Raw genomic sequence first — 26049 nt, 5'->3', positions numbered from 1 at the left:
CTGCGCATGGCCATGGATACCAGGCCCACTGTGGGATCACATTAGACGACACTGCGAGGTGGGATTTCGGGCAGCGTGGACGCACAGGCGCAGCCAGGACGACAACAAATGATGTCAGAGGACGGGCAGCGCAAACTGTGCATGGCCAAGGGATAACATAACAGCGCAGGGTCCATGACGGAATCAAACAATGCTAAGGAGCCAGCGCACGGTGCCAAGGGGGTAGCAATGACGGCTGTGCTGCGTCACATTACAAAGGTAAGTCCCACCTCCGGGACGGTTGGACGGTGTGAGGGGACACATTACATGAGTGTGTAGTTCAGCGTTTGCAAGGAGCATAATTTCAAGAGCGACCTTTCCCTTGTGCAGTATTAGTGCTGCACATGGTGGCTCTTTCAGTAACAAACGCCTGGGGGGGGGGAACAGGTCCCCTTACATTTTAGTTGTGCCAGCGTGGCGGTCGCATGACACGTTGCCGGATACACAGCTGGGGATCAGCTGACATTACTGAACCCCAATAACAAAGGAGCGACTGTTGACTGTGCAGACAGCACTTCCAGGCACCAACTGGCGGTGTTAGAGCCCAGGGACAGCAGGAGGAGCAGATTGGAGGTATTGCCGCACACACAGCTGGGGATCAGCTGACGTTACTGAACCCCAATGACAGAGTAGCGACTGTTAACTGTGCAAACAGCACTTCCAGGCACCAACTGGCGGTGTTAGAGCCCAGGGACAGCAGGAGGAGCAGATTGGAGGTATTGCCGCACACACAGCTGGGGATCAGCTGACGTTACTGAACCCCAATAACAGAGGAGCGACTGTTAACTGTGCACACAGCACTTCCAGGCACCAACTGGCGGTGTTAAAGCCCAGGGACAGCAGGAGGAGCAGATTGGAGGTATTGCCGCACACACAGCTGGGGATCAGCTGACGTTACTGAACCCCAATAACAGAGGAGCGACTGTTAACTGTGCACACAGCACTTCCAGGCACCAACTGGCGGTGTTAGAGCCCAGGGTCAGCAGGAGGAGCAGAGGAACAGAGTGTAGGCCGAAGCCTGATTGGAGCAAGTTGAAAGGGAACCTTTAACCCCCCCCAAGACGTTTGTAGCTGAAAGAGCCATCTTGTGCAGCACTAAGGATGCAAAAGGAAAAGGTTGCTCTTTTAATTATGCTCCTTGCAAACACTGAAGTAAACACTAAAAATGTGTCCCCTTATACCGTTCAACCGTCCCGGAGGTGCGAATTTCCTTCGTAATGGGACACAGCACAGCTGTCATTCCTATCCCCTTGGTGCCGTGCGCTGCCTCCTCAGCGTTGTTTTAAGCTGTCACGGAGCCTGCGCTGTTCTGTTAGCCCTTGGCCATGCCCAATTAGCGCTGCCTGTCTTCTGACATAATTTGGTGTCAGGCTGTCAGTGCCTGTGCGTCCACGCTGCTCCAGATCCCACCTCGCAGTCTCGTCTAACGTAATCCCACTGCGGGCTTTGGATCCATGGGCATGCACAGTGCATATACTCGACTCTCACTCCCCTCCTTCCCTCTTCTTCAGACTGTGCGGTGTCACGGCCGTGGCATGCTATTAGGGATCAGCTGACGGCGCACAGTCTAAAGAAGGCGGAGGGAAATGAGCGAGAGCCCGAGGGGAAGATATGCACTGCGCATGCCCATGGATCCCAGGCCCGCAGTGTGACTCAATCAGAAGACACTGCGAGGCGGGATCTCGGGCAGCGCGGCCGCACAGGCGCAGTCAGCCTGACACCAAATTATGTCAGAAGACAGACAGCGCAAATAGGGCATGCCCAAGGGATAACAGAACAGCGCAGGCTCCGTGACAGCTTAAAACAACGCTGAGGAGGCAGCGCATGGCACCAAGGGGGTAGGAATGACGGCTGTGCTGCGTCACATTACGAAGGAAAGTCCCAGCTCCGGGACGGTATAACGGTATCAGTGAACACATTTTATAAGTGTTAAGTTCTGCGTGTGCAAGGAGCTAAACCAAAAGAGCTACCTTTTCCTTGTGCAGCATTACTGCTGCACAAGATGGCTCTTTCAGTAACAAACGACAGGGGGGGGGACAGGTTCCCTTACATTTAGGTTGTTGTGCCAGCGTGGCGGTCGCAGGACACATTGCCGGCTACACAGCTGGGGATCAGCTGACGTTACTGAAACCCAATAACACTGGGTCGTATGTTTTTACTGTGCAGCCTGCACTTCTGAGCCGCAACTGGCGGTGTTGGAGCCCAGGAATAGCAGTTCAGGTGGTAGAAAGATGAACACAGCAGGAGACCTGGATGACACCCAATTACTTAATCAGGCAGAGGAGTGGCAAATTCCTGCGAGATCCAGGCCTGGTTCATTTTCAGGAAAGTAAGCCGGTCAATGTTATCGGAGGACAGTCGCATGCGACGGTCTGTTAGTACACCACCTGCGGCACTAAAGACACATTCCGATAAGACACTAGCCGCAGGGCAAGCCAGCACCTCCAATGCATACTGGCTTAGCTCTGGCCATGTATCCAGCTTAGAGACCCAAAACTTGAACGGGTAAGAGCCGTCTGGGAGTACAGTAAGAGGGCAAGCCATGTAGTCTGTCACCATCTGACGGAACCGTTGCCTCCTGCTGACTGGAGCCGCCGGTGATGGTGTAGACATTTGGGGCGGGCACACAAAAGTGTGCCAGAGTTGTGCCATACTGGGCTTGCCTTGGGCAGAGGCACTGCTTCTGCTCCCTCTTTGGGCAGAGCCTCCCCCACTGCCTCGACGCACTGAGCTGCTTTGTAAAGCACTAGCAGCACTCCTCTCAGTTGGACAGGGGAAGATGATGGAATTCACCAGTGTGTCGTGGTACTCCCGCAATTTACGCTCCCGGGTCAACGCTGGGATGAGGTTTTGGACGTTGTCCCGGTAGCGAGGATCGAGGAGGGTGAACACCCAATAATCAGGCATGTTGAGAATGTGGTCGATGCGGCGGTCGTTTCTCAGGCACTGCAGCATGAAATCCACCATGTGCTGCAGAGTGCCAACTGGCCCAGAAACGTTGTCCCCTGCTTGAGACATGATCTCTGCTCGCTCGTCATCACCCCACCCTTGCTGTACACACTGACCACTGGACAATTGTGTCGCTCCCTCCTCTGGACGGAGCTCTTCCTCCTCCATTGACTCCTCCTCATCCTCCTCACAAATTGGCCCCTGCGTACCCCTTTGTGAGGAACCACGTGGCGCTGACTCTCCAGAAGCTGATGGAAAAGGTGACTCCTCATCCTCCACCTCTTCCACAACATCATCCCTTAACCCTTGCAAAGTTTGCTGAAGCAGGCAGATAAGGGGGACAGTCATGCTGACTAGTGCATCATCTGCACTTGCCATCCGCGTGGAATAATCAAAAAGACGCAAAACCTGGCAGACGTCCTTCATAGTGGCCCACTCTGTGGTTGTGAAGTCTGATCGGCGCTGACTGCGACTTCTTTGCGCCTGATGCAGCTGGTACTCTATAACTGCTTGCTGCTGCTCACACAACCGCTCCAACATATGTAACGTGGAATTCCACCGGGTAGGTAGGTCACATATGATGCGGTGTTCCGGAAGGCGGAATCGGCGCTGCAGAGCAGCAATGCGGGATCTGGCCAAGCTGGAACGCCGCAAGTGAGCACACTCTAGGCGGACCTTGTGCAGCAGGGCATCAAGATCCGGATAGTCCCTCAGAAAACTCTGCACAACCAAATTGAGCACATGTGCCAGACATGGGATGTGAGTGAGGTTGCCAAGGGCCAAAGCTGCCACCAGATTTCGGCCATTGTCACACACTACCATGCCTGGCTGGAGATTCGCTGGCAGTAACCACACATCGCTCTCCTGCTTGATGGCATTCCAGAGCTCCTGCGCTGTGTGGCTTCGATTCCCCAATGAAACAAGTTTCAAGACGGCCTGCTGACGTTTGGCCACGGCTGTGCTCATGTCGGTCATAGGTAAACGTTCACGGGTCCATGTGGAGGTGGACTGTGACGGCTCCTGCAGAGTTGATTCTGAGGAACTTGTGTAAGAGGAGGAGTCAATGCGTACAGACTGGATTCCTGCAATCCTTGGAGTGGGCAGGACACGTCCTGCGCCACTCGCACGATCTGTACCTGGCTCAACAACATTAACCCAATCGGCAGTGAGGGAAACGTATCGCCCCTGTCCATGCTGACTGGTCCACGCATCGGTGGTGAGGTGGACCTTGCTACTGACGGCGTTCAGTAGGGCATGTTTTATGTTTCCCTCAACATGCCTGTGCAGGGCAGGGACAGCTTGCCTGCTGAAGTAAAAGCGGCTGGGCACCTTGTACTGTGGGACTGCCAATGCCATCAAGTCACGGAAGCTGTCAGTCTCCACCAGCCTGAACGAGAGCATTTCCAGGGACAACAGTTTGGCAATTCCTGCATTCAGAGCCTGTGCTCGGGGGTGGTTGGCCGAGAATGCCCGCCTTTTCTCCCATGCCTGTACTACCGATGGCTGTAGAGTAGACTGGGAGTGTGAGGATGACTGGGAAGGTGGTGCTGTGGGTGGAATTACACAAGGTCTCTGGACAACAGTGCCAGAGGTTCTTCCATGGCGATCCTGGGAGGAAGCCAAACCAGCTGTGCGTGAGCTGGAGGAAGAGGCAACACGAGCTGAAGAGGTGGTAGCTGCCGCTGTTGGTTGGCCTACATCTTCAGTCTGTTTCTGTAACTCCACCGCGTGCCTGGTCCGCACATGTTTCCACATATTTGTGGTATTGAGGTTGCTGACATTTGTCATCAGATGCGTACTGCGCTGTGGTCACCGGAGGCACTGGCCCACCCGCCTCTTCAGAGTCAGAGAGACAAAGCTGTTGGGCATCACTGCACACTGCCTCTTCTTCCATTTCTCCAATGCTGCTTGGCTGGCCCCCTGTTTCCAAGCCAAGAGATTCAGAGAACAGAAGTAGAGACGGCTCCTGTCCTGGGCTCTCTGACTGCCTGGCCAATTTGGCAGGTGGTGAAGAGACAGATGGCTGCTCTCCAGTGGTCTGTGCCTGAGAGGATGTGGCACTAACTGAAGTCGATGCCGAGGCGTTAGCTGCCATCCACCCGACAACGGCTTCAATTTGGTCTTCACGCAGCAGCGGTGCACGGCGCTCTCCGACAAAGCTGCGCATGAAGGACTGTTCCCTGCTGAAACTGAGTGACGACGAGTCACCGGCGCCCGCAGCAGGCACAGAATCACCACGTCCTCTCCCTGCTCCTCTCCCTGCTCCGCGCCCACGCCCACGTGCCTTACTCCCTGCCCTCTTCATCTTGGTTGACAGATAAAGATAAGCAGAAAAGTACTAAGGCCTTAGTGTGCTTATTCCTGAAATGCTCCTCCTAACAGGTGTAAGAAACACTAATGTTGTAAAGTGTGGACTAAACTTTATTATTTTTCAAATGTGGCCTACACAAGTGTTAAGTTGTGTTTGGTGAACTTTACTTTTTTTTTTTTTTGCAGATCGGGCTACAGAGCTAGTTTAAATCACACGGAGACCGTGCAGACAGCCGTAAACGGCGCTGCAAGGCCCAAAAAACCTCCTCTAGGTTATCCTATTTAGTGTTTTTCCACTATTTAGCTGGAGACAGGTGGAAAGACACTAATAGGGATTTTTTTTTTTAATTTTAAACAGGCTGCACTATTTGAAAAAAAGGAAATTTTTTTTCAAGGTATGAGGCAGTAACGCACCCTGAGCTGAATCCAACCGGCTATGGCTGCACACAGACTACAGGGCGAGTTGCGCTCACACAGAGACCGTGCAGACAGCCGTAAACGGCGCTGCAAGGCCCAATAAACACCCTCTAGGTTATCCTATGTAGTGTTTTTCCACAATTTAGCTGGAGACGGGTGGAAAAACACTAATAGGAAATTTTTTTTTTTAAATTTAAACTGGCTGCACTATTTGAAAAAAATGAAATTTTTTTTCAAGGTATGAGGCAGTAACGCACCCTGAGCTGAATCCAACCGGCTATGGCTGCACACAGACTACAGGGCGAGCTGGGCTCACACAGAGACCGTGCAGACAGCCGTAAACGGCGCTGCAAGGCCCAAAAAAACCCCTCTAGGTTAGCCTATGTAGTGTTTTTCCACAATTTAGCTGGAGACGGGTGGAAAAACACTAATAGGAAATTTTTTTTTTAAAGTTTAAACAGGCTGCACTATTTGAAAAAAAGTAAATTTTTTTTCAAGGTATGAGGCAGTAACGCACCCTGAGCTGAATCCAACCGGCTATGGCTGCACACAGACTACAGGGCGAGCTGCGCTCACACAGAGACCGTGCAGACAGCCGTAAACGGCGCTGCAAGGCCCAAAAAAACCCCTCTAGGTTATCCTATGTAGTGTTTTTCCACAATTTAGCTGGAGACGGGTGGAAAAACACTAATAGGAAATTTGAGAAAAAATGTGCAGCAGGCTGCACTATGAGCAAAAAAGGACAACTGTGTGAGGCAGTGTGAACCCCCCCTGAGCTGAATACAACCGGGTATATGGCTGCACACAGACTACAGAGTGAGCTGCACACACACACACACACACACACACAGAGACCTTGCAGAACGCTGTTAAAACAGCGCTGCAAGGCAAGAGCAAGGTGAACAGTGAAGAACACACAGCGTTTTGCTAAATTAGCCTTTGGAAAGGAAAATAAAGCAATTAGCTATCTCAACTGGCCCTCAGTTAGAACACAGCGTCCTGTCCCTAACTGAAATCACAGCAGAGTGAGCGCAAAATGGCAGCAGCGTTTTTTATAGTGCAGAGTGACATCATTTCAGCAGCCAATCACAGCCTTGCCAGTACTTACATGCCCACCATGCTAAACAGGATGTGCCCACACTTCCAATCATTCCTCATTGGCTGCTGCGTTCAGTTTGAATTCTGGGAACTTCCGATTCCGGTATCCGATACGCGGGAAGTATCGGAATTCGGTATCGGAATTCCGATACCGCAAATATCGGCCGATACCCGATACTTGCGGTATCGGAATGCTCAACACTAATCATCATGCTACCAAAGAAAAAGTGGTGTAACACGCGATCAAAAAGACGGATATAAATAATCATGGCACCGCTGAAAACGTCATCTTGTACCACAAAAAACAAACCCCCAAACAGCTCCATCAGCAGAAAAATAAAAAAAGTTATAGCTCTTAGAATAAATGGATACAAAAATAAATATTTTTTATCTAAAATAGTTTTGTATTGTATAAGAGCAGCAAAACATAAAAAAATGATATAAATGAGGTATTGCTGTAATCGTACCAACCCAAAAAATAAAACTGCCTTATCAATTTTACCACACATGGAAGGGAATAAACGCCCCCCCAAAGAAATTAATGAATTGCTGGTTTTTGTTCATTCTGCCTCCCAAAAACCAGAATAGAAAGCGATGCAAAAATGCAATGTGCCTCAAAATGGTACCAATAAAAACGCCAACTCGTCCCACAAAAACGAGACCTCACACAACTCTGTTGGATGAAATATGTAAAAATTATAGCTCTCAAAATATGGTGATGCAAAAACTACTTTTTGCAATAAAAAACGTCTTTTAGTATGTAACAGAAGCCAAACATAAAAACCCGCTATAAGGTCTCTTTCACACATCCTGATATTTCCAGTACAGGAGATGTCAGTGTCCGTGTGTGTAATACTTGCAGCACACGTGTGGCATGCGTGTGCCGCATCAGTACCACATGGACGGGCGCCAGGGAAGAAGTGTTACTGTAAGCTCTGTTCCGTGGCACCGGGTGCTGAACATAGCTCTCACCATTCTCTCCTGCTCTGCTGGCAATCGACGTGAGTAGGGGAGAATCATGAGAGTTACATTTAAGTAATCAATGAGACAACAGGTGGCTGATGGGACTATTACTCCCATCAGCCTACCCCTGCTGCTGCTAATAGCAGTGACAACAGGAGAGGCAGATGGGAGTATTTATCTGCTGCTCTTGCGCTATAAATAAATAAATATCAATAAAAATGGTGTGGGTTCCCCTCTATTTTTGATAACCAGCCAGAAAAAACTCACATCTGAGGGCTGCAACCCTCAGCTGTCAGCTTCAGCAAGGTTGGATATCAAAAATAGAGGGGTCCCCACACCATATTTTTTAATTATTTAAATAAATAATTAAAAAATGGTGTGGGGTCCCCCCATTTTTGGCAACCAGCCTTGCTAAAGCTCAGAGCTGGGAGCTGGTATTCTCAGGCTGTTAAAGGGCCATGGATATTGACCCCCCAGCCTAAAAATAGCAACCCACAGCTGCCCAGAAACCCATTGTGAAACAACAAAGATGCGCTTGACATGCACAGTAGGCTGAAAGAAATGCCGTATACTCTGCATGGCGTCCTCCATGAGTCATACATGTTTCTCTGGGGTGAGTGAGAATTTAAAACAATAATTATCACAGTAATTGATGCGTTAATGAGATGAATGAGTTAAACTATGATCTGGAAAGTAATAAGTTGTTTTTTATGAATCTAAACATATATATCAGCACTTAGCACTTTTCCACATATGCACTTTATATGAGTATAAGAAAATAGTAATAATGAAAAATGCACCGTATTTGCACATAATATATTGTAAATTATATATACTAATTGAGGATTGTTGAGACATGTATAAATATGCACTTAGTAGAGATACCCAAAGCTTGAGAAAGGCTCATATGGAGCCAAAACGTCGCCCAGACATGTGGGTTGATTAAACCTCCTACATTTTTCGCTGAAGGAATGGAGTGATGCCTCTTTTTTTGAATTTCCCTTAACTTGGCTAATCGCTAAACGGATTGCCTGGGGGCCTTGCACCCGAAGATAAGTAAACTGCTGTGCTGTTCCTTTTTTTGTAATATATATATATATATATATATATTACAAAAAAAGGTATATATATATATATAAAGGTATATATATAAAAAGTATATATATATATATATACTATATATATATATATCACTGATGTCATATACGAGGGGCGATCCAAAAGTAATGATAATCGGTTATTTCTATTGCACACAGAAATTAAAATAAAATGTTTTCTTCTATCGTAGGTACCCACTAGTCCAGGAAAAAAAAATCACTTAAATAGACCACGATTCTCGGGAGCTACATTTATTTGAATATGAACTGCCGAGGAGTGAACATCAAAATGGAAAAAAAACGATTTCAGAGCTGTCATCAAATACCTCTGCTTGAAAAAAATGACTACCAAAGACATACACAGCGACTTGGTGGAAACATTGGGGGACTCTTCTCCTCCATATTCCACAGTTGCATGCTTTTAATGCACCCCATGATCCTGTTTGCCTTGGCAGCTGCTGCCTGGCACTGGCTGCTCCAGGTAAGTTTATCATTAACTAGGATCCCCAAGTCCTTCTCGCTGTCAGATTTACCCAGTGGTTTCCCATTCAGTGTGTAATGGTGACATTGATTCCTTCTTCCCATGTGTATAACCTTACATTTATCATTGTTAAACCTCATCTGCCACCTTTCAGCCCAAGTTTCCAACTTATCCAGATCCATCTGTAGCAGAATACTATCTTCTCTTGTATTAACTGCTTTACATAGTTTTGTATCATCTGCAAATATCGATATTTTACTGTGTAAACCTTCTACCAGATCATTAATGAATATGTTGAAGAGAACAGGTCCCAATACTGACCCCTGCGGTACCCCACTGGTCACAGCGACCCAGTTAGAGACTATACCATTTATAACCACCCTCTGCTTTCTATCACTAAGCCAGTTACTAACCCATTTACACACAATTTCCCCCAGACCAAGCATTCTCATTTTGTGTACCAACCTCTTGTGCGGCACGGTATCAAACGCTTTGGAAAAATCGAGATATACCACGTCCAATGACTCACCGTGGTCCAGCCTATAGCTTACCTCTTCATAAAAACTGATTAGATTGGTTTGACAGGAGCGATTTCTCATAAACCCATGCTGATATGGAGTTAAACAGTTATTCTCATTGAGATAATCCAGAATAACATCCCTCAGAAACCCTTCAAATATTTTACCAACAATAGAGGTTAGACTTACTGGCCTATAATTTCCAGGTTCACTTTTAGAGCCCTTTTTGAATATTGGCACCACATTTGCTATGCGCCAATCCTGCAGAACAGACCCTGTCGCTATAGAGTCCCTAAAAATAAGAAATAATGGTTAATCTATTACATTACTTAGTTCTCTTAGTACTCGTGGGTGTATGCCATCCGGACCCGGTGATTTATCTATTTTAATCTTATTTAGCCGGTTTCGCACCTCTTCTTGGGTTAGATTGGTGACCCTTAATATAGGGTTTTCATTGTTTCTTGGGATTTCACCTAGCATTTCATTTTCCACCGTGAATACCATGGAGAAGAAGGTGTTTAATATGTTAGCTTTTTCCTCGTCATCTACAACCATTCTTTCCTCACTATTTTTTAAGGGGCCTACATTTTCAGTTTTTATTCTTTTACTATTGATATAGTTGAAGAAGTGATTAGTTTTACTCTCCTTAGCAATGTGCTTCTCTGTTTCCTTTTTGGCAGCTTTAATTAGTTTTTTAGATAAAGTATTTTTCTCCCTATAGTTTTTTAGAGCTTCAATGGTGCCATCCTGCTTTAGTAGTGCAAATGCTTTCTTTTTATTGTTAAATGCCTGTCTTACTTCTTTGTTTAGCCACATTGGGTTTTTCCTATTTCTAGTCCTTTTATTCCCACAAGGTATAAACCGCTTACACTGCCTATTTAGGATGTTCTTAAACATTTCCCATTTATTATCTGTATTCTTATTTCTGAGGATATTGTCCCAGTCTACCAGATTAAGGGCATCTCTAAGCTGGTCAAACTTTGCCTTCCTAAAGTTCAGTGTTTTTGTGACTCCCTGACAAGTCCCCCTAGTGAAAGACAAGTGAAACTGTACAATATTGTGGTCGCTATTTCCTAGATGCCCGACCACCTGCAGATTTGTTATTCTGTCAGGTCTATTAGATAGTATTAGGTCTAAAAGTGCTGCTCCTCTGGTTGGATTCTGCACCAATTGTGAAAGATAATTTTTCTTGGTTATTAGCAGAAACCTGTTGCCTTTATGGGTTTCACAGGTTTCTGTTTCCCAGTTAATATCCGGGTAGTTAAAGTCCCCCATAACCAGGACCTCATTATGGGTTGCAGCTTCATCTATCTGCTTTAGAAGTAGACTTTCCATGGTTTCTGTTATATTTGGGGGTTTGTAACAGACCCCAATGAGAATTTTGTTACCATTTTTCCCTCCATGAATTTCGACCCATATGGACTCGACATCCTCATTTCCTTCGCTAATATCCTCCCTTAAAGTGGACTTTAGACAAGACTTTACATAGAGACAAACCCCTCCTCCTCTCCGATTTTTACGATCCTTTCTAAACAGACTGTAACCCTGTAAGTTAACTGCCCAGTCATAGCTTTCATCTAACCATGTCTCGGTTATTCCCACTATGTCAAAGTTACCTGTAGATATTTCTGCTTCTAGTTCTTCCATCTTGTTTGTCAGGCTTCTGGCGTTTGCGAGCATGCAGTTTAGAGGATATTGTTTTGTTCCAATCTCCTCGCTGTGGATTGTTTTAGAAATGTTCTTACCTCCCTTCGGAGTATGTTTTCCTGGATCTTCTTTGTTCAAGTCTAATGTTTTTCTTCCCGTCCCCTCTTCTTCTAGTTTAACGCCCTCCTGATGAGTGTAGCGAGTCTTCTGGCGAATGTGTGTTTCCCAGGTTTGTTGAGGTGTAGTCCGTCTCTGGCGAGGAGTCCATCGTACAAGTAATTCACACCGTGGTCCAGGAATCCGAATCCTTGTTGTCTGCACCATCGTCTTAGCCAGTTGTTTGCATCAAGGATCCTGTTCCATCTCCTGGTACCATGCCCGTCTACTGGAAGGATAGAAGAAAAAACTACCTGTGCATCCAGTTCCTTTACTTTCTTCCCCAACTCTTCAAAGTCTTTGCAGATTGTCGGTAGGTCCTTCCTTGCCGTGTCATTGGTGCCAACATGTATCAGAAGAAATGGGTGGACGTCCTTGGAGTTGAAGAGCTTTGGTATCCTATCGGTCACATCCTTGATCATCGCACCTGGAAGGCAGCATACTTCTCTTGCGGTTATGTCCGGTCTGCAGATGGCTGCTTCTGTGCCTCTCAGTAGTGAGTCTCCCACCACCACCACTCTTCGTTGCTTCTTGGCTGTACTTTTTGCTGTCACTTGTTGCTGTGTGCCCTTTTCTTTTTTGCTTGCTGGTATTGCTTCATCCTTAGGTGTGCCATCTTCATCCTCTACAAAGATTTGATATCGGTTCTTCAGTTGTGTGGTTGGTGATTTCTCCATGGTCTTCTTGCTTCTTTTGGTCACATGCTTCCACTCATCTGCTTTTGGAGGTTCTCTGACACTTTTTTCACCTTCTGTGACCAGTAGAGATGCTTCTGTTCTGTCTAGAAAGTCTTCATTCTCTTTGATGAGTTTCAAAGTTGCTATTCTTTCTTCCAGACCCCGCACCTTTTCTTCTAAAAGGGCCACTAGTCTACACTTCTGACAGGTGAAATTTAATTCTTCTTCTGGTCGATCTGTGAACATGTAGCACATGCTGCAGCTCACCATGTAGGTTGTCACATCTGCCATGTTGCTCCTAGATCCTGCTGACTTGCTGTGTGTTTTCTTTCTTGTGTAATCTACTCAGCCAAGCTTTCTTGCATTAATGTCCTACAGGCAAAAATTCGCGCGCCGTAAAGCGCGCGGTTTGGTGATTCTTTCCAAGCAGCTGGTCCCGGCTGTACCCAACGATCTTCTAGCTTAGGGAGACTCTTCGCTTTTCCCAGAAGGCACCTGGAATATGCAAATTAGCCTCCTCAAGCTTGAATCCCTGGTTTGGTGATTCTTTCCAAGCAGCTGGTCCCGGCTGTACCCAACGATCTTCTAGCTTAGGGAGACTCTTCGCTTTTCCCAGAAGGCACCTGGAATATGCAAATTAGCCTCCTCAAGCTTGAATCCCTGGTTTGGTGATTCTTTCCAAGCAGCTGGTCCCGGCTGTACCCAACGATCTTCTAGCTTAGGGAGACTCTTCGCTTTTCCCAGAAGGCACCTGGAATATGCAAATTAGCCTCCTCAAGCTTGAATCCCTGGTTTGGTGATTCTTTCCAAGCAGCTGGTCCCGGCTGTACCCAACGATCTTCTAGCTTAGGGAGACTCTTCGCTTTTCCCAGAAGGCACCTGGAATATGCAAATTAGCCTCCTCAAGCTTGAATCCCTGGTTTGGTCATTCTTTCCAAGCAGCTGGTCCCGGCTGTACCCAACGATCTTCTAGCTTAGGGAGACTCTTCGCTTTTCCCAGAAGGCACCTGGAATATGCAAATTAGCCTCCTCAAGCTTGAATCCCTGGTTTGGTCATTCTTTCCAAGCAGCTGGTCCCGGCTGTACCCAACGATCTTCTAGCTTAGGGAGACTCTTCGCTTTTCCCAGAAGGCACCTGGAATATGCAAATTAGCCTCCTCAAGCTTGAATCCCTGGTTTGGATTTATGGATATATTTTTTTATATTAGGTTTATATGTTGGTAGTGCGCCCTATTTCATTGCTTATTCGAAGAAATTCAAAGTGTCAAGCTCAGCAGGGAAGGTTATGGCGTCCGTTTTTTGGGACGCTGAAGGAATTATTATGGTGGACTATTTGGAGAAGGGAGCCACTATTACGGGCTCCTACTACGCAGAACAAATAAGAAGATTGCGGGAGGCTATCAAGGAGAAAAGGCGCGGCAAACTGCGGGCTGGAGTGCTGTTTCACCAAGATAACGCGCCGGCTCACAAAGCTGCAGTTGCCATGGCTACCATTCAAGAAGCGGGCTTTGAACTGGTGGAACACCCCCCCTATTCGCCAGATCTAGCCCCCAGTGACTTCTTTCTCTTTCCTCGGCTCAAGGAACACCTCCGGGGCAAGAAATTTGACGACAATAGCGACGTGATAACCGCTGTTGGGGATTTTTTTGAGGGTCAAGATCGAGAATTTTTTTCGGAGGGAATTCTAAGTTTAGAAAAGAGATGGACTAAATGTATAGACGTGTTAGGGGACTATGTAGAAAAATATTTTTTTTTACTATATTCATTGTGTTTAGTATTAATTATCATTACTTTTGGATCGCCCCTCATATATGTATGTATTCTATGTGTATATATCTATTCTATCCTATTCTAATCTGTCACATAGATTGCAGACTTTTCATTTTAGACCAGACAACCCCTTTAAATATGTTGACGCAAGGCATTTTTTTAATAGTATTAATTTAAGAAAAACATCTTGTACTTGCACTCATTTGCAAGATACATTTAACATGACATTTTTATTAGACTATGAAACCTTAAAAACAATTCTCCAAAAACAAGAAATACTACTTTTCCGTTTCAGCCCTCAAATATTTTTTTTTTGCCTTCCTCTACATTACATGGTAAATGAAATTATGGTATTAAAATAAACTCATCCTGCAAAAATCAATGTTGAGCTATGTTGATGTGAGAATCAAAAAGTTTTGGGATAAAGACACAAAAGCAGAAAGAAAGAAAGTATAAAAACTGAGCCAGTATCTCCAGGTCTCTGTTGCTATATTTAAAGAAGCACTCACATCAAAGCTTTTATCCTCTTAATATTTTGCAATCATCATGTTATATGACATTGTGTACTTACAATTGCTCATTTTGCCCTTCTTCCCAACCAATTCTACTCTTTTCTCTGCTCTATAGAGAAACATGAAGTTTCTTTCCCTGCATGAGTCATCCCTTTCTTCAACTCCTGACCCAACTACTCTGTTTCTCCCTTCTCCCAGGGACTTTTTGCAGTGATTTATTGCTGATACAGGGAAAATTTACTTCTTGTTTATACATACAGCTTAGAAGGATTCATCTAGTCAGTATTTAATTACATGATATCATAGAGCTAATGGAAAGCAGAAGAATTTGCTTGGTGGAAAGGCAAAATCAGCAATTGTAAGTGCACAGTGCTATATAATATGATTGCATTATATTAATAGGATACAAATTTTGATGGGAGGAGTGCTTCTTCAACAACCTGTATATCAACAGTGAGCAAAATTCTGGTCCGAATGGGGAACATTGTCCCATGTGGGCAGATTTAGATATATGTTTCGAAACATTTAACCTTGTGTTGCATATTTGTGGCCAAGCAAAATAAATTCTCATTTGCATCAAAATTTCTGAACAAAAAAAGAACAGGAAATGGAATAGGTGGAATAGAAAACCCTCCTCTTGTACTGACAATTGTTACAAAACATTTTCTTATTCCTTGAAAGCCATCAATTTTTTTTCTTTGTTTTCTCACTTTTATAAAGAAAAACAGCATTTAAGTACCTGAAAACAATTATTCTTAAGGCTTACAAATTAAAACCTTTCCTTGTATTGTCAGATAAGCTGAAGTCCTTTGGTTGCATTTCTTAGCCTTTGATTAATCCTACTGCCTGCTATTCACTTTTCTTGTCAGTGCTTAACAAAGGTTCTGGCTGAAATAGTTCAAGAAGCTTATTTACCTTCGAATGCCCTGCCACCTTTGATTACATTCCATGTGGATTTATAAGTATCGCTTCACAATGCTAGGTGACCTTTAAAGTACATCTGATAAGATCCAGAGGTCACAGATTGTTGATGTTGAAATTGTTTCTAACAGTGATGTAACTTGGAGGAGCCCCCTCTCTCCTCTTCCCTTCCATTTTGCTGTTAAAAGTTAGCTAGAAATTAACATGAACTAAATTAATGCTTCAATTTTACAGGAGAAAGAAGAGGGTGTATGGAGCTCCACTGGGGAAACAAGCTTTTGTCTTTGTTGATGACCTAAACATGCCTGCCAAGGAGAAATATGGTGCCCAGCCTCCCATTGAACTGCTTCGGCAATGGATTGACCACGGCTACTGGTTTGACAGGTGCAATAAATATTAATTAACGTGCTTGGCTACAGAGGAGTAATGATATACACTGTTTCTCTGAAGCGTTAAATTGTTATATTAGTCTTTATAATTTCTCATCTGCTCAGACACAACAGGAAAACATTTTGAATTACAAGATTCTTTGCAATATAAAGAAATGGAGATTCACACATTGCAGTAAATTACAGTTTAACAACAATTTGTTACAGACTAAAAGCATCTTACTTACTTTTTACATTTTTATTTATTTTGGTGGTGGTTTGGAAACACTTTAGACAGGCTGTCTAGTGTTTAAGTGCATTTACCAAAGGACTTGACTATTACATGTTTTCTAAAAGTGCTGTTTTCCCAAAATACTATATTAATCTAAATACAAATATATATTAAAAATTAATTACAAATTAATTTCAACCCCTTTCTGACATTTGTCATAATAATACTTTCCTGTGCCCTGGGCCTATCCAACCAGGGACATATTATTACTGCATAGCAATCGCCTGCGCACAACTGTTGTGCATGGGCAATCGCTGCTGGGTATTAGCTGATTCTGACAGCTGACACATGGCACTAGGTGCCAGGTGCAGTCAAATACCACTCCCAGCAATTTAACCCTCTAAATTCCGCTATGGAAAGTGATTGCAGCCTTCCGGGTCGGAGACTCCGCAGCTTGATGTTGGGTCCTGATCATTGCCATGGTGACCCGATGTCGTCATGACAAAATCTGGGTCAATAGAGCTATTGCAGTTGCTTGATTATGCACAGTGCATGATCAGCAACTTTTTCTATCAGTGCAGAGCTCATAGTTTCTACAGCATGGGGATGCTGCTGCATCCCCATGCTGTACAAGCGATCGGCCTGCAAAAAATGATAGTCCCATGTTAGGACAAAGTTAAAAAAAATAGTTAAAAAAAGGAAAAAAAGTTTTTTTAAATAACTGTAAAAAAAGAATATCAAAAATAATAATATAAAAATCAAAAGCTATTGTATATATAAATAAATATTTGTATGAAAAAATATAAACAATAAAAGAACACATATTTGGTATCACCACGTTCACAACGACTTGACCGATGAAACTGTTCCACTAGTTAACACCTTTTTGAACACCATAAAAAATAAAAAAACAAGGCAAAAAACAATGTTTTACCATCATACAGGTGAACAAAAGCTGGAATGAAACGCAATAAAAAAGACGGATATAAATAAACATGGCACCACTGAAAACTTTATCTTGTCCTGCAAAACATAAACCACCATACAGCTCCATCAGTGGAAAAATAATAAAGCTATAGCTCTCATAATAAAGCGATACAAAAATAATTATTTTTTCTATAAAATAGTTTTTATTGTGTAAAAGCGCAAAAGCATAAAAAAACTATGTAAACGAGGTATCGCTGTAATCAGAGTGACCCGAAGAATAAAACTGCTTTATCAGTTTTACCACACATGGAACGGCATAAACCCTCCCCCGCCAAAAATTCTTGATTTGCTGGTTTTTGTTAATTTTGCCTACAAAAAATCAGAATATAAAGCGATCAAAATTTGTAATGTGTCAGAAAATGGTACCAATAAAAATAGCAACTCGTCCCGCAAAACACAAGCCCTCTCATGACTCAGTGGGCCAAAATATGGAAAAATTATAGCTCTTAAAACGTGGTGATGCAAAAACTATTGTTTTGCAATAAAAAGCGTCTTTTAATGTGTGACAGCATCCAAACATAAAAGCCCAATATAAATCTGGTATTGCTATAATCGCACTGACCCAAAGAATAGTCGCCTAATCACTTGTACCATACAAGGAACAGCTTAAAAAATAAATAAAACCAATTCTTCATTTGATTTTTGCATTCTGCCTCCCAAAGATCAGAGTACAGCTGTTAGGAGTCGAGTTTCCTCTGCTGCACAGGGGGAATCTCGATCCGTCTCCGCTGCGGTCTCCCATTTTCCTCCAGCCGCAGTGGAGTCTGCTCAACAGGGACGTCAGTCCCAGTGTCTTGCTCGCTCTCACTCTGTACAGAGAGTTACTGCTGCTTCTTCAGCTCCTGCCATTAAAGTCAGTGCTGGTCAGCGGCGAGCGGACTTCCCTGGGACTAAGTCCTTGTTTGCGCACACTGAGCATGCCCAGAGCAAGATCTCCCGTTGGAGATCGAGCGTCATGTGCTCTGGCTCTGCAGCGCATTCCATTGGTCCTCTTGGCAGGCCCTGGAAGGGCAAAGATTCTGTGGCCACTTCCTGTCCTGCAATTATATAAACTGCGCATGACCGCACGGCCATGCGCTAGTGTACAATTGAATACGTGTGTTTGTTGTGAGTGCAAGTCGTTCATTAAATACCCCTACCCTATTGTATGACTGTTCGCGTATGGAGTATGGCTGCTATCTAGCGCCCGACAAATCACTCAACGTGTCACACACATATCAGCGTCTATTGCTGTGACCGCCAGTGCGGCGCCACGTGCCAGTAGTGCGCTTCCTGACCCACGTCTGGGTGCTTAGTGGTGCCTGCCAGCACGGCACAGTTCGCACTTCGGTGCTCTAATTATAAGAGTTGCCTAACACACCCTGTTGCGGTGTTGTGTCAGCAAGTGGTCTAATCGGACTTCAATCCTAGTTGGGGTTAAGTTCGCTGACTGCTTGCTCGCCTTCTATGTGCGGTACCGCGATCCTGTGACGCAACAGGATCGCTTCCTTCACGTTGGGTGAAGTTTAATCCATGCGAGTATACTTATGAGTACCGCCATATAGTCCGTCATTACTCAGCAGCAGGTTCCATCTCTGCACGGTGGACCCCGGGCTACGAACGCACCGTACACTATCAGTCTTATTATTTGGTGTGTTCCGCTAGCCCTAACATTACACTAGCGCCAGGGTCTGGCTAGTGATGACGGACAAACAGCAATCCCTGCGGTATATACAGCAGCTGGAGGGTAGGTTGGCGGCTCTCGAGAGCGCAACCTCAGCTGTGGATGTTACCGCAGTTGCTGTACAGGCTGCCAGCGTGGCTGCAGCAACTTTGTCCATTGCCACACCTGTTCCGACATTTTTTCGCCTCCCGCTGCCAGAAAAATTTCTTGGTAATAGCAAATTTTGTAGGGGATTCGTGAGTCAGTGCTCTATTCATCTCGAGCTTCTGGCTGCACGTTTCCCCACAGAGCGGGCTAAGGTGGGATTTATTGTGTCTCTATTGTCGGACAGGGCTTTGGAATGGGCTACGCCGCTGTGGGAGCGTGGCGATCATGTGGTGCAGAGTGCTCCTCTGTTTTTGAGCACTTTAAAACAGGTCTTTTTAGGACCTCAAGTCACCCATGACACTGCGCTCCAACTGCTGGCATTAACTCAGGGTGAGTCCTTGGTCAGTCATTTTGCCGTCCAATTCCGCACTTTAGCATCTGAGCTGGAATGGTCGGATAAAGCTCTTATCCCCATATTTTGGAGGGGCTTGGCTGACCATGTAAAGGACGCTCTGGCCACTAGGGAGATTCCTGCCACACTGGAGGAGTTAATAACAGTCTCCACTCGAATTGACCTCCGTTTTAACGAGCGGAGGTTAGAGCGAGCCCAGTGTAGGCAGAGGTTTCGGCTGGCTCCTACTTTCGCCAAACCTCTGGAATCTCCGGTTCTGGTTCCTGAGTCACATGAGGCCAGGGAAGTGTCACAAGCGGGACCTAAGTCCCGGACCGCTTGTGCACTCAGGGTCTGTCATGTTTGCCAGCAGTCTGGACATTTAGCCACCAGATGTCCTCAGCGGTCGAGGAAACGTCAGCGTCTAGTGGTCGTAGGTGGAGGTACACTAGACACGGCGACGTTTGCCTCTAAATTGTCCTTTAAGGGGACAATTACTATAGGCTCATTCTCCCACTCGATAGAGCTCTGCGTGGATTCTGGGGCGGAGGGCAATTTTTTTGTCTTCTGACTTCGCCCACCGCCACGCAATACCTCTGGTTATGCTAGCTCAACCTGTAACGGTACGAGTGGTGAATGGGTCGACTCTGCCCTCACAGATAACTCACCAGACCATCCCTTTTACTCTGTCTATGTCGCCATCTCATCAGGAGATTATTTCTCTGCTCGTCATTCCAGAGGGAATTGATGAAGTCCTGTTGGGAATACCTTGGCTACGGTACCACTCTCCTCATATCGAGTGGTTCTCAGGCAGAATTCTGGGATGGGGTGAATCTTGTGGGGGTAGGTGTCAGAGGGAGTGCGTTCAGGTAGCTACAACTGAGGTACCCGCAGATCTTTCCTCTCTCCCCAAGCAGTATTGGTCGTATGCAGACATATTCTCCAAAAAGGCGGCGGAGACCCTTCCGCCCCATCGCCCCTATGACTGTCCTATTGACCTCTTGCCTGGTGCTGAGCCTCCCCGGGGTCGAGTCTATCGGCTATCTCTCCCGGAGACGGAGGCAATGTCACAGTACATCCAGGAAAATCTGGCAAGAGGGTTCATCAGGAAGTCAGTGTCACCTGCTGGGGCAGGGTTCTTCTTCGTGCAGAAGAAGAGTGGGGAATTGCGTCCATGCATAGACTACAAGGGTCTTAACGTCATCACCGTTAAGAATAAATACCCTTTGCCTTTGATATCTGAACTGTTCGATAGGCTTCGGGGAGCAAGGGTATTTACTAAATTAGATCTGCGGGGTGCTTACAACCTGATTCGCATCCGTGAGGGGGACGAATGGAAGACGGCTTTTAACACCAGGGATGGGCACTATGAATATCTGGTGATGCCCTTTGGGCTCTGTAATGCCCCAGCCGTTTTCCAAGACTTTGTGAACGATATCTTCCGGGATATGCTTTCCACCTCGGTCGTAGTCTATCTGGATGATATTCTCATCTACTCTCCAGATATTGACTCCCACCGGAGAGATGTTTGCAAAGTCTTCGACCTCCTACGGGCAAACTCCCTCTATGCCAAGTTGGAGAAGTGTATGTTTGAGCAGGAGTCCTTACCTTTCCTAGGCTACATCATCTCTGCCCAGGGATTGGCTATGGATCCTGCCAAACTACAGGCGGTGATGGACTGGCAGGAACCCCATTCTCTTAAAGCGGTGCAGTGCTTTATGGGGTTCATCAATTATTATCGCCAGTTCATCCCGCATTTCTCAACTTTGGTAGCTCCCTTGGTTGCCCTCACCAAGAAGGGGGCGAATCCCAAATTGTGGTCTGAGGAGGTCTCCAAGGCTTTTATCTCTATAAAGTCACACTTCGCTAGCGCTCCCATTCTTCATCGCCCCGATGTTGATAAGCCATTTATCATGGAGGTGGATGCCTCTTCTGTTGGTGATGGAGCAGTCCTCTTCCAAAAGGATGCTCACGGTTGGAAGCATCCTTGCTTCTTTTTCTCCAAGACCTTCGCACCAGCAGAGAGGAATTATTCCATCGGGGACAGGGAGTTGCTAGCCATGAAGTTGGCTTTCTCGGAGTGGAGACATCTCTTGGAGGGAGCACGTTTTCCCTTCCAAGTCTTCACAGATCACAAAAATTTGGTGTATCTGCAGACAGCTCAGCGGTTGAATTCTCGCCAGGCCAGATGGTCCTTGTTCTTCTCCCGGTTTCATTTCACCCTCCATTTCCTTTCTGGGGAGAAGAACATTCGGGCCGACGCTCTCTCTCGCTCCGTTGTGTCATCTGCGGAGGAGGAGGAGGAGCCTCGGCTTATTGTTCCCACCGAGAGTTTGAGAACCGTGGCCCCGGTTTCGCTGGAGTCTGTGCCCCCGGGCAAGACTTTTGTTCCATCTAGTTTGCGACCGGAGGTTCTCTCTTGGGCGCACTCGTCCAGGGTGGGTGGACATTTTGGTACTAAAAGGACATCAGAGTTACTGGCGAGGACATACTGGTGGCCGCATATGGCTCGTGATGTCGCGGAGTACGTTCGGGCGTGTGTCTCTTGCGCCAGGAACAAGACTCCTCAGCAACGGCCAGCTGGGTTGCTTTATCCTCTGCCCGTGGCTGAAAGGCCCTGGGAGATGGTCGGGATGGACTTTGTGGTTGGCTTACCCAAGTCTCGTAATTGCACCATTATCTGGGTGATCACCGATCATTTTTCCAAAATGGTGCATTTGGTGCCTCTTCCACGGCTACCATCTGCACGGGCGTTAGCTGTCTTGTTTATCAAGCATATCTTTCGCCTACACGGTATGCCAGACAAAATTGTTAGTGACCGGGGTCCCCAGTTTGCGTCTCGATTCTGGAGGGAGCTATGTCGTCTACTCAGTATTGAGTTAAATCTCTCTTCGGCATATCATCCCGAGACGAATGGGTTGGTAGAAAGGGCCAACCAGACCTTGGTCACATATCTGCGACATTTTGTTTCTGCCAGACAGGATGACTGGGCATCCTTGCTACCGTGGGCAGAGTTTGCACTTAACAATACCGTAGCCGACTCTACCGGTCAGACTCCATTCCTCTTAAATTACGGCCAGCATCCGCGTGTTCCTGTGCCCATGCCTGTGTCTTCCGCTGATCCCAGGGTGGCAGACTGGGCTGTGGAGGCACGGGACATTTGGGATCGCACGCAGGATGCCATTCGGGCCTCCAAGGAGAGAATGAGGTCCTCCGCCGATGTTCATCGGCGCCCCGCTCCGACTTTTGCCCCTGGCGACTTGGTGTGGCTCTCCGCCCGTAACATCAGGCTGCGAGTTGAGTCCACTAAGTTTGCTCCTCGCTACTTGGGTCCCTTCAAGGTTCTCGAACAGGTTAATCCTGTGGTCTACCGCCTGGCTCTTCCTCCACGCTTGGGTATCACTGACACCTTTCATGTGTCCCTCTTGAAACCCGTATACATGTCCCGGTTTTCCGAGTCATCTGCCGGGACATCGGGTTCGTCTACGGACGATTACGAGGTGAACGCTATTTTGGGGTGCAAGGTGGTACGCGGCAAAAAGTTCTATCTGGTGGATTGGAAGGGTTATGGTCCAGAGGACAGGGCTTGGGAGCCTGCTGAAAACATTCGGGCCCCACAGCTCATTGCTGCCTTCGAGCGTAGCGAGGCCCAAGGAGGGGGGGGCCCTAGGAGGGGGGGTAATGTTAGGAGTCGAGTTTCCTCTGCTGCACAGGGGGAATCTCGATCCGTCTCCGCTGCGGTCTCCCATTCTCCTCCAGCCGCAGTGGAGTCTGCTCAGCAGGGACGTCGCTCCCAGTGTCTCGCTCGCTCTCACTCTGTACAGAGAGTTACTACTGCTTCTTCAGCTCCTGCCATTAAAGTCAGTGCTGGTCAGCGGCGAGCGGACTTCCATGGGACTAAGTCCTTGTTTGCGTACACTGAGCATGCCCAGAGCAAGATCTCCCGTTGGAGATCGAGGGTCATGTGCTCTGGCTCTGCAGCGCATTCCATTGGTCCTCTTGGCAGGTCTTGGAAGGGCAAAGTTTCTGTGGCCACTTCCTGTCCTGCAATTATATAAACTGCGCATGACCGCACGGCCATGCGCTAGTGTACAATTGAATACGTGTGTTTGTTGTGAGTGCAAGTCGTTCATTAAATACCCCTACCCTATTGTATGACTGTTCGCGTATGGAGTATGGCTGCTATCTAGCGCCCGACAAATCACTCAACGTGTCACACACGTATCAGCGTCTATTGCTGTGACCGCCAGTGCGGCGCCACGCGCCAGTAGTGCGCTTCCTGACCCACGTCTGGGTGCTTAGTGGTGCCTGCCAGCACGGCACAGTTCGCACTTCGGTGCTCTAATTATAAGAGTTGCCTAACACACCCTGTTGCGGTGTTGTGTCAGCAAGTGGTCTAATCGGACTTCAATCCTAGTTGGGGTTAAGTTCGCTGACTGCTTGCTCGCCTTCTATGTGCGGTACCGTGATCCTGTGACGCAACAGGATCGCTTCCTTCACGTTGGGTGAAGTTTAACCCACGCGAGCATACTTATGAGTACCGCCATATAGTCCGTCATTACTCAGCAGCAGGTTCCATCTCTGCACGGTGGACCCCGGGCTACGAACGCACCGTACACCATCAGTCTTATTATTTGGTGCGTTCCGCTGGCCCTAACAACGGCTTGGTGCACATTTATCCTGTGCTGAGCGCTTGCATTGGGGTTTCCATGTAAATCTCTGAAATACGTGACTCAGATGGAACATCTGGTGCAACGTTCCCTATAATGAAGCAGATGGAGGCACTGTGGACATCGTCTGACCTGTGATCCGGAAGTGTCTGTTTTTTTAGGATTGCATAAAAGTGCTGTTGGCCACAGTTTTGTGCACTTCTGAAAACAACAACACTGAACGGAGGCCAGACGGAGTCCAAAGTAACTCTACTGCCTCATTATAGTGAATGAATCCCTTGGGAAACCCCAAAGTGAGTGGTTAGCATAGAGTGCCAGATAAATGTGATCCCAAATGTTACGTAAAATGTTCCCAATAAAAGCTTCAACTCAATCCACAAAAAAATCAAGCCCCCAATCAAGTCTGTCATTTGTTAATGGAAATATAGGGTGCTTCCACGTTACTGGTAGTAAAAAGGCTCTTGCAAAGCGAAATAGCCCTCACCCTCCAAAACAATTTCAGCAAATTATGTACTCTCATATCTAAATGCCCCATCTGAGCCCCAGTGTGTCTAAACCACATAAAGCACCCCATGTTTCTCATTTCTATAGCGACAAGAACCCACCTAAATTATAGGTGCATGTCTCCAGAAGCATGGACTGGGCATAATGTACTGATGACTGCAATGTACTGGTCACTACAGCACACTGGTCACTACAACGACAGTTTTCAAATTTCACTTGGCAACATTCATTGCTGCTTGTTTCTGCAAAACAGCCACGGAGTCAAAATCATCAATACACCTGTAGGTAAATTCCCCAATGGCTGTAGTTTCCAAAATTGGGCCACTTGAGGGGTAATTCTGGTCTTCTAGCAATTAGGGGCTCTATACATGGAGTCCACAAACTGTTGTAGGAAAAAAACACTTTGTTTCTCCCAAGTTTCTCCGTATGGCTATGTAGTAATGTGTAGCCACAAATAGGGTATTGCCACGTTCAATAGAAATTGCGGGACATATTTTGGTACCATTTTTACCTACTTCTTATGTGAAAATGTAAAATCTGGGGCTAAAACAAAATTTTTGGTGGTAAAAATGTAGTTATTTTTTCTTTACTGCCCAATAGTATTAAATTCTGTGAAATTATTGTAATCACTTCCCAAGATTAGTTCAAAAAAGGGGTTCATCAAAAAACTAATACCATTAAAATTTAACTTTTATTGAATTTACGGTATTTATAGCAACCAACAAATATGATGCCTAACCAGGCAACCAGTGGTTAGCTGACCTAAAGTCGACTAACACAAAAAGGGGATGTTACTATGGGTGTACCTAGATCATCCTGTTGTCCTCTAGATAGATCCTGCCTATCAGCGGAGGTTGGCACCTTATCTTGAATGCATATTGGTGGCTCACCCTAAAAGACCCTAGAAATCCCTACTCACCTTGAAACAACAACTGAAGACAATACACATCAGATAAGGCAACATGGTCCTTCAGTAGTAAGAGTCACTTATTTGACCATACATAAACCAAGGGGGCAGTCCAACATACATAAAGAATAGAGATGAGAGATTTAATAGTATCCTCCAATATCTAAATGCAAACCAAATCAAGACAAAGGACTCACAGCAGTGATTGTAGTCAGGAAATACAGCTCTGGAAAAAATTAAGAGACCACTGCAAAATTTTCAGATAGTCTGATTTTTCTCTTTTAGATATATTTTTGAGTAAAATGTAAAGTGTTCTTTTATTCTATAAACTACTAACAACATGTCTCCAAAGTTCAAAGCAATACATTTTTTATTTATTTTCTGAAAATGAGAAATGGTCAAAATAACAAAAAAATGCATTGCTTGTAGACCTCAATTGATGCAAAAAAAACAAGTTCATAAACATTTAGAAATAAGAATACTAATGTTTTAACTCAGGATGAGTTCATAAATCAATATTTTATGGAATAAACATGATTTTTGTTCACAGCTTTCATGTATCTTGACATGCTTTCCACCAGCCTTTCACATTGCTTTTGGGTGACCTTATGCCACTCATGGTACAAAAATGTAATCAGTTCTTTGTGTGATAGCTTGTGATTATCCATTTTCCTCTTGATTACAT

General features: G+C 45.9%; 1 protein-coding gene across 1 annotated transcript in view; it reads left to right on the top strand.

The window, feature by feature from the left end:
* LOC138674484 (dynein axonemal heavy chain 3-like) overlaps window positions 1-26049 on the top strand; it is a 3367401-nt gene that overhangs the window by 2070937 nt on the left and 1270415 nt on the right. Inside the window, 1 exon segment of the mRNA XM_069762320.1 lies at window positions 15790-15939. Within this exon segment, the coding sequence (XP_069618421.1) occupies window positions 15790-15939 (150 nt within the window).

The sequence above is a fragment of the Ranitomeya imitator genome, chromosome 4 (assembly GCF_032444005.1).
Source record: "Ranitomeya imitator isolate aRanImi1 chromosome 4, aRanImi1.pri, whole genome shotgun sequence".
Classification (NCBI taxonomy): domain Eukaryota; kingdom Metazoa; phylum Chordata; class Amphibia; order Anura; family Dendrobatidae; genus Ranitomeya; species Ranitomeya imitator.
Note: the sequence above shows the minus strand (reverse complement) of the source record. Positions and strands in the feature narration are given on the sequence as shown.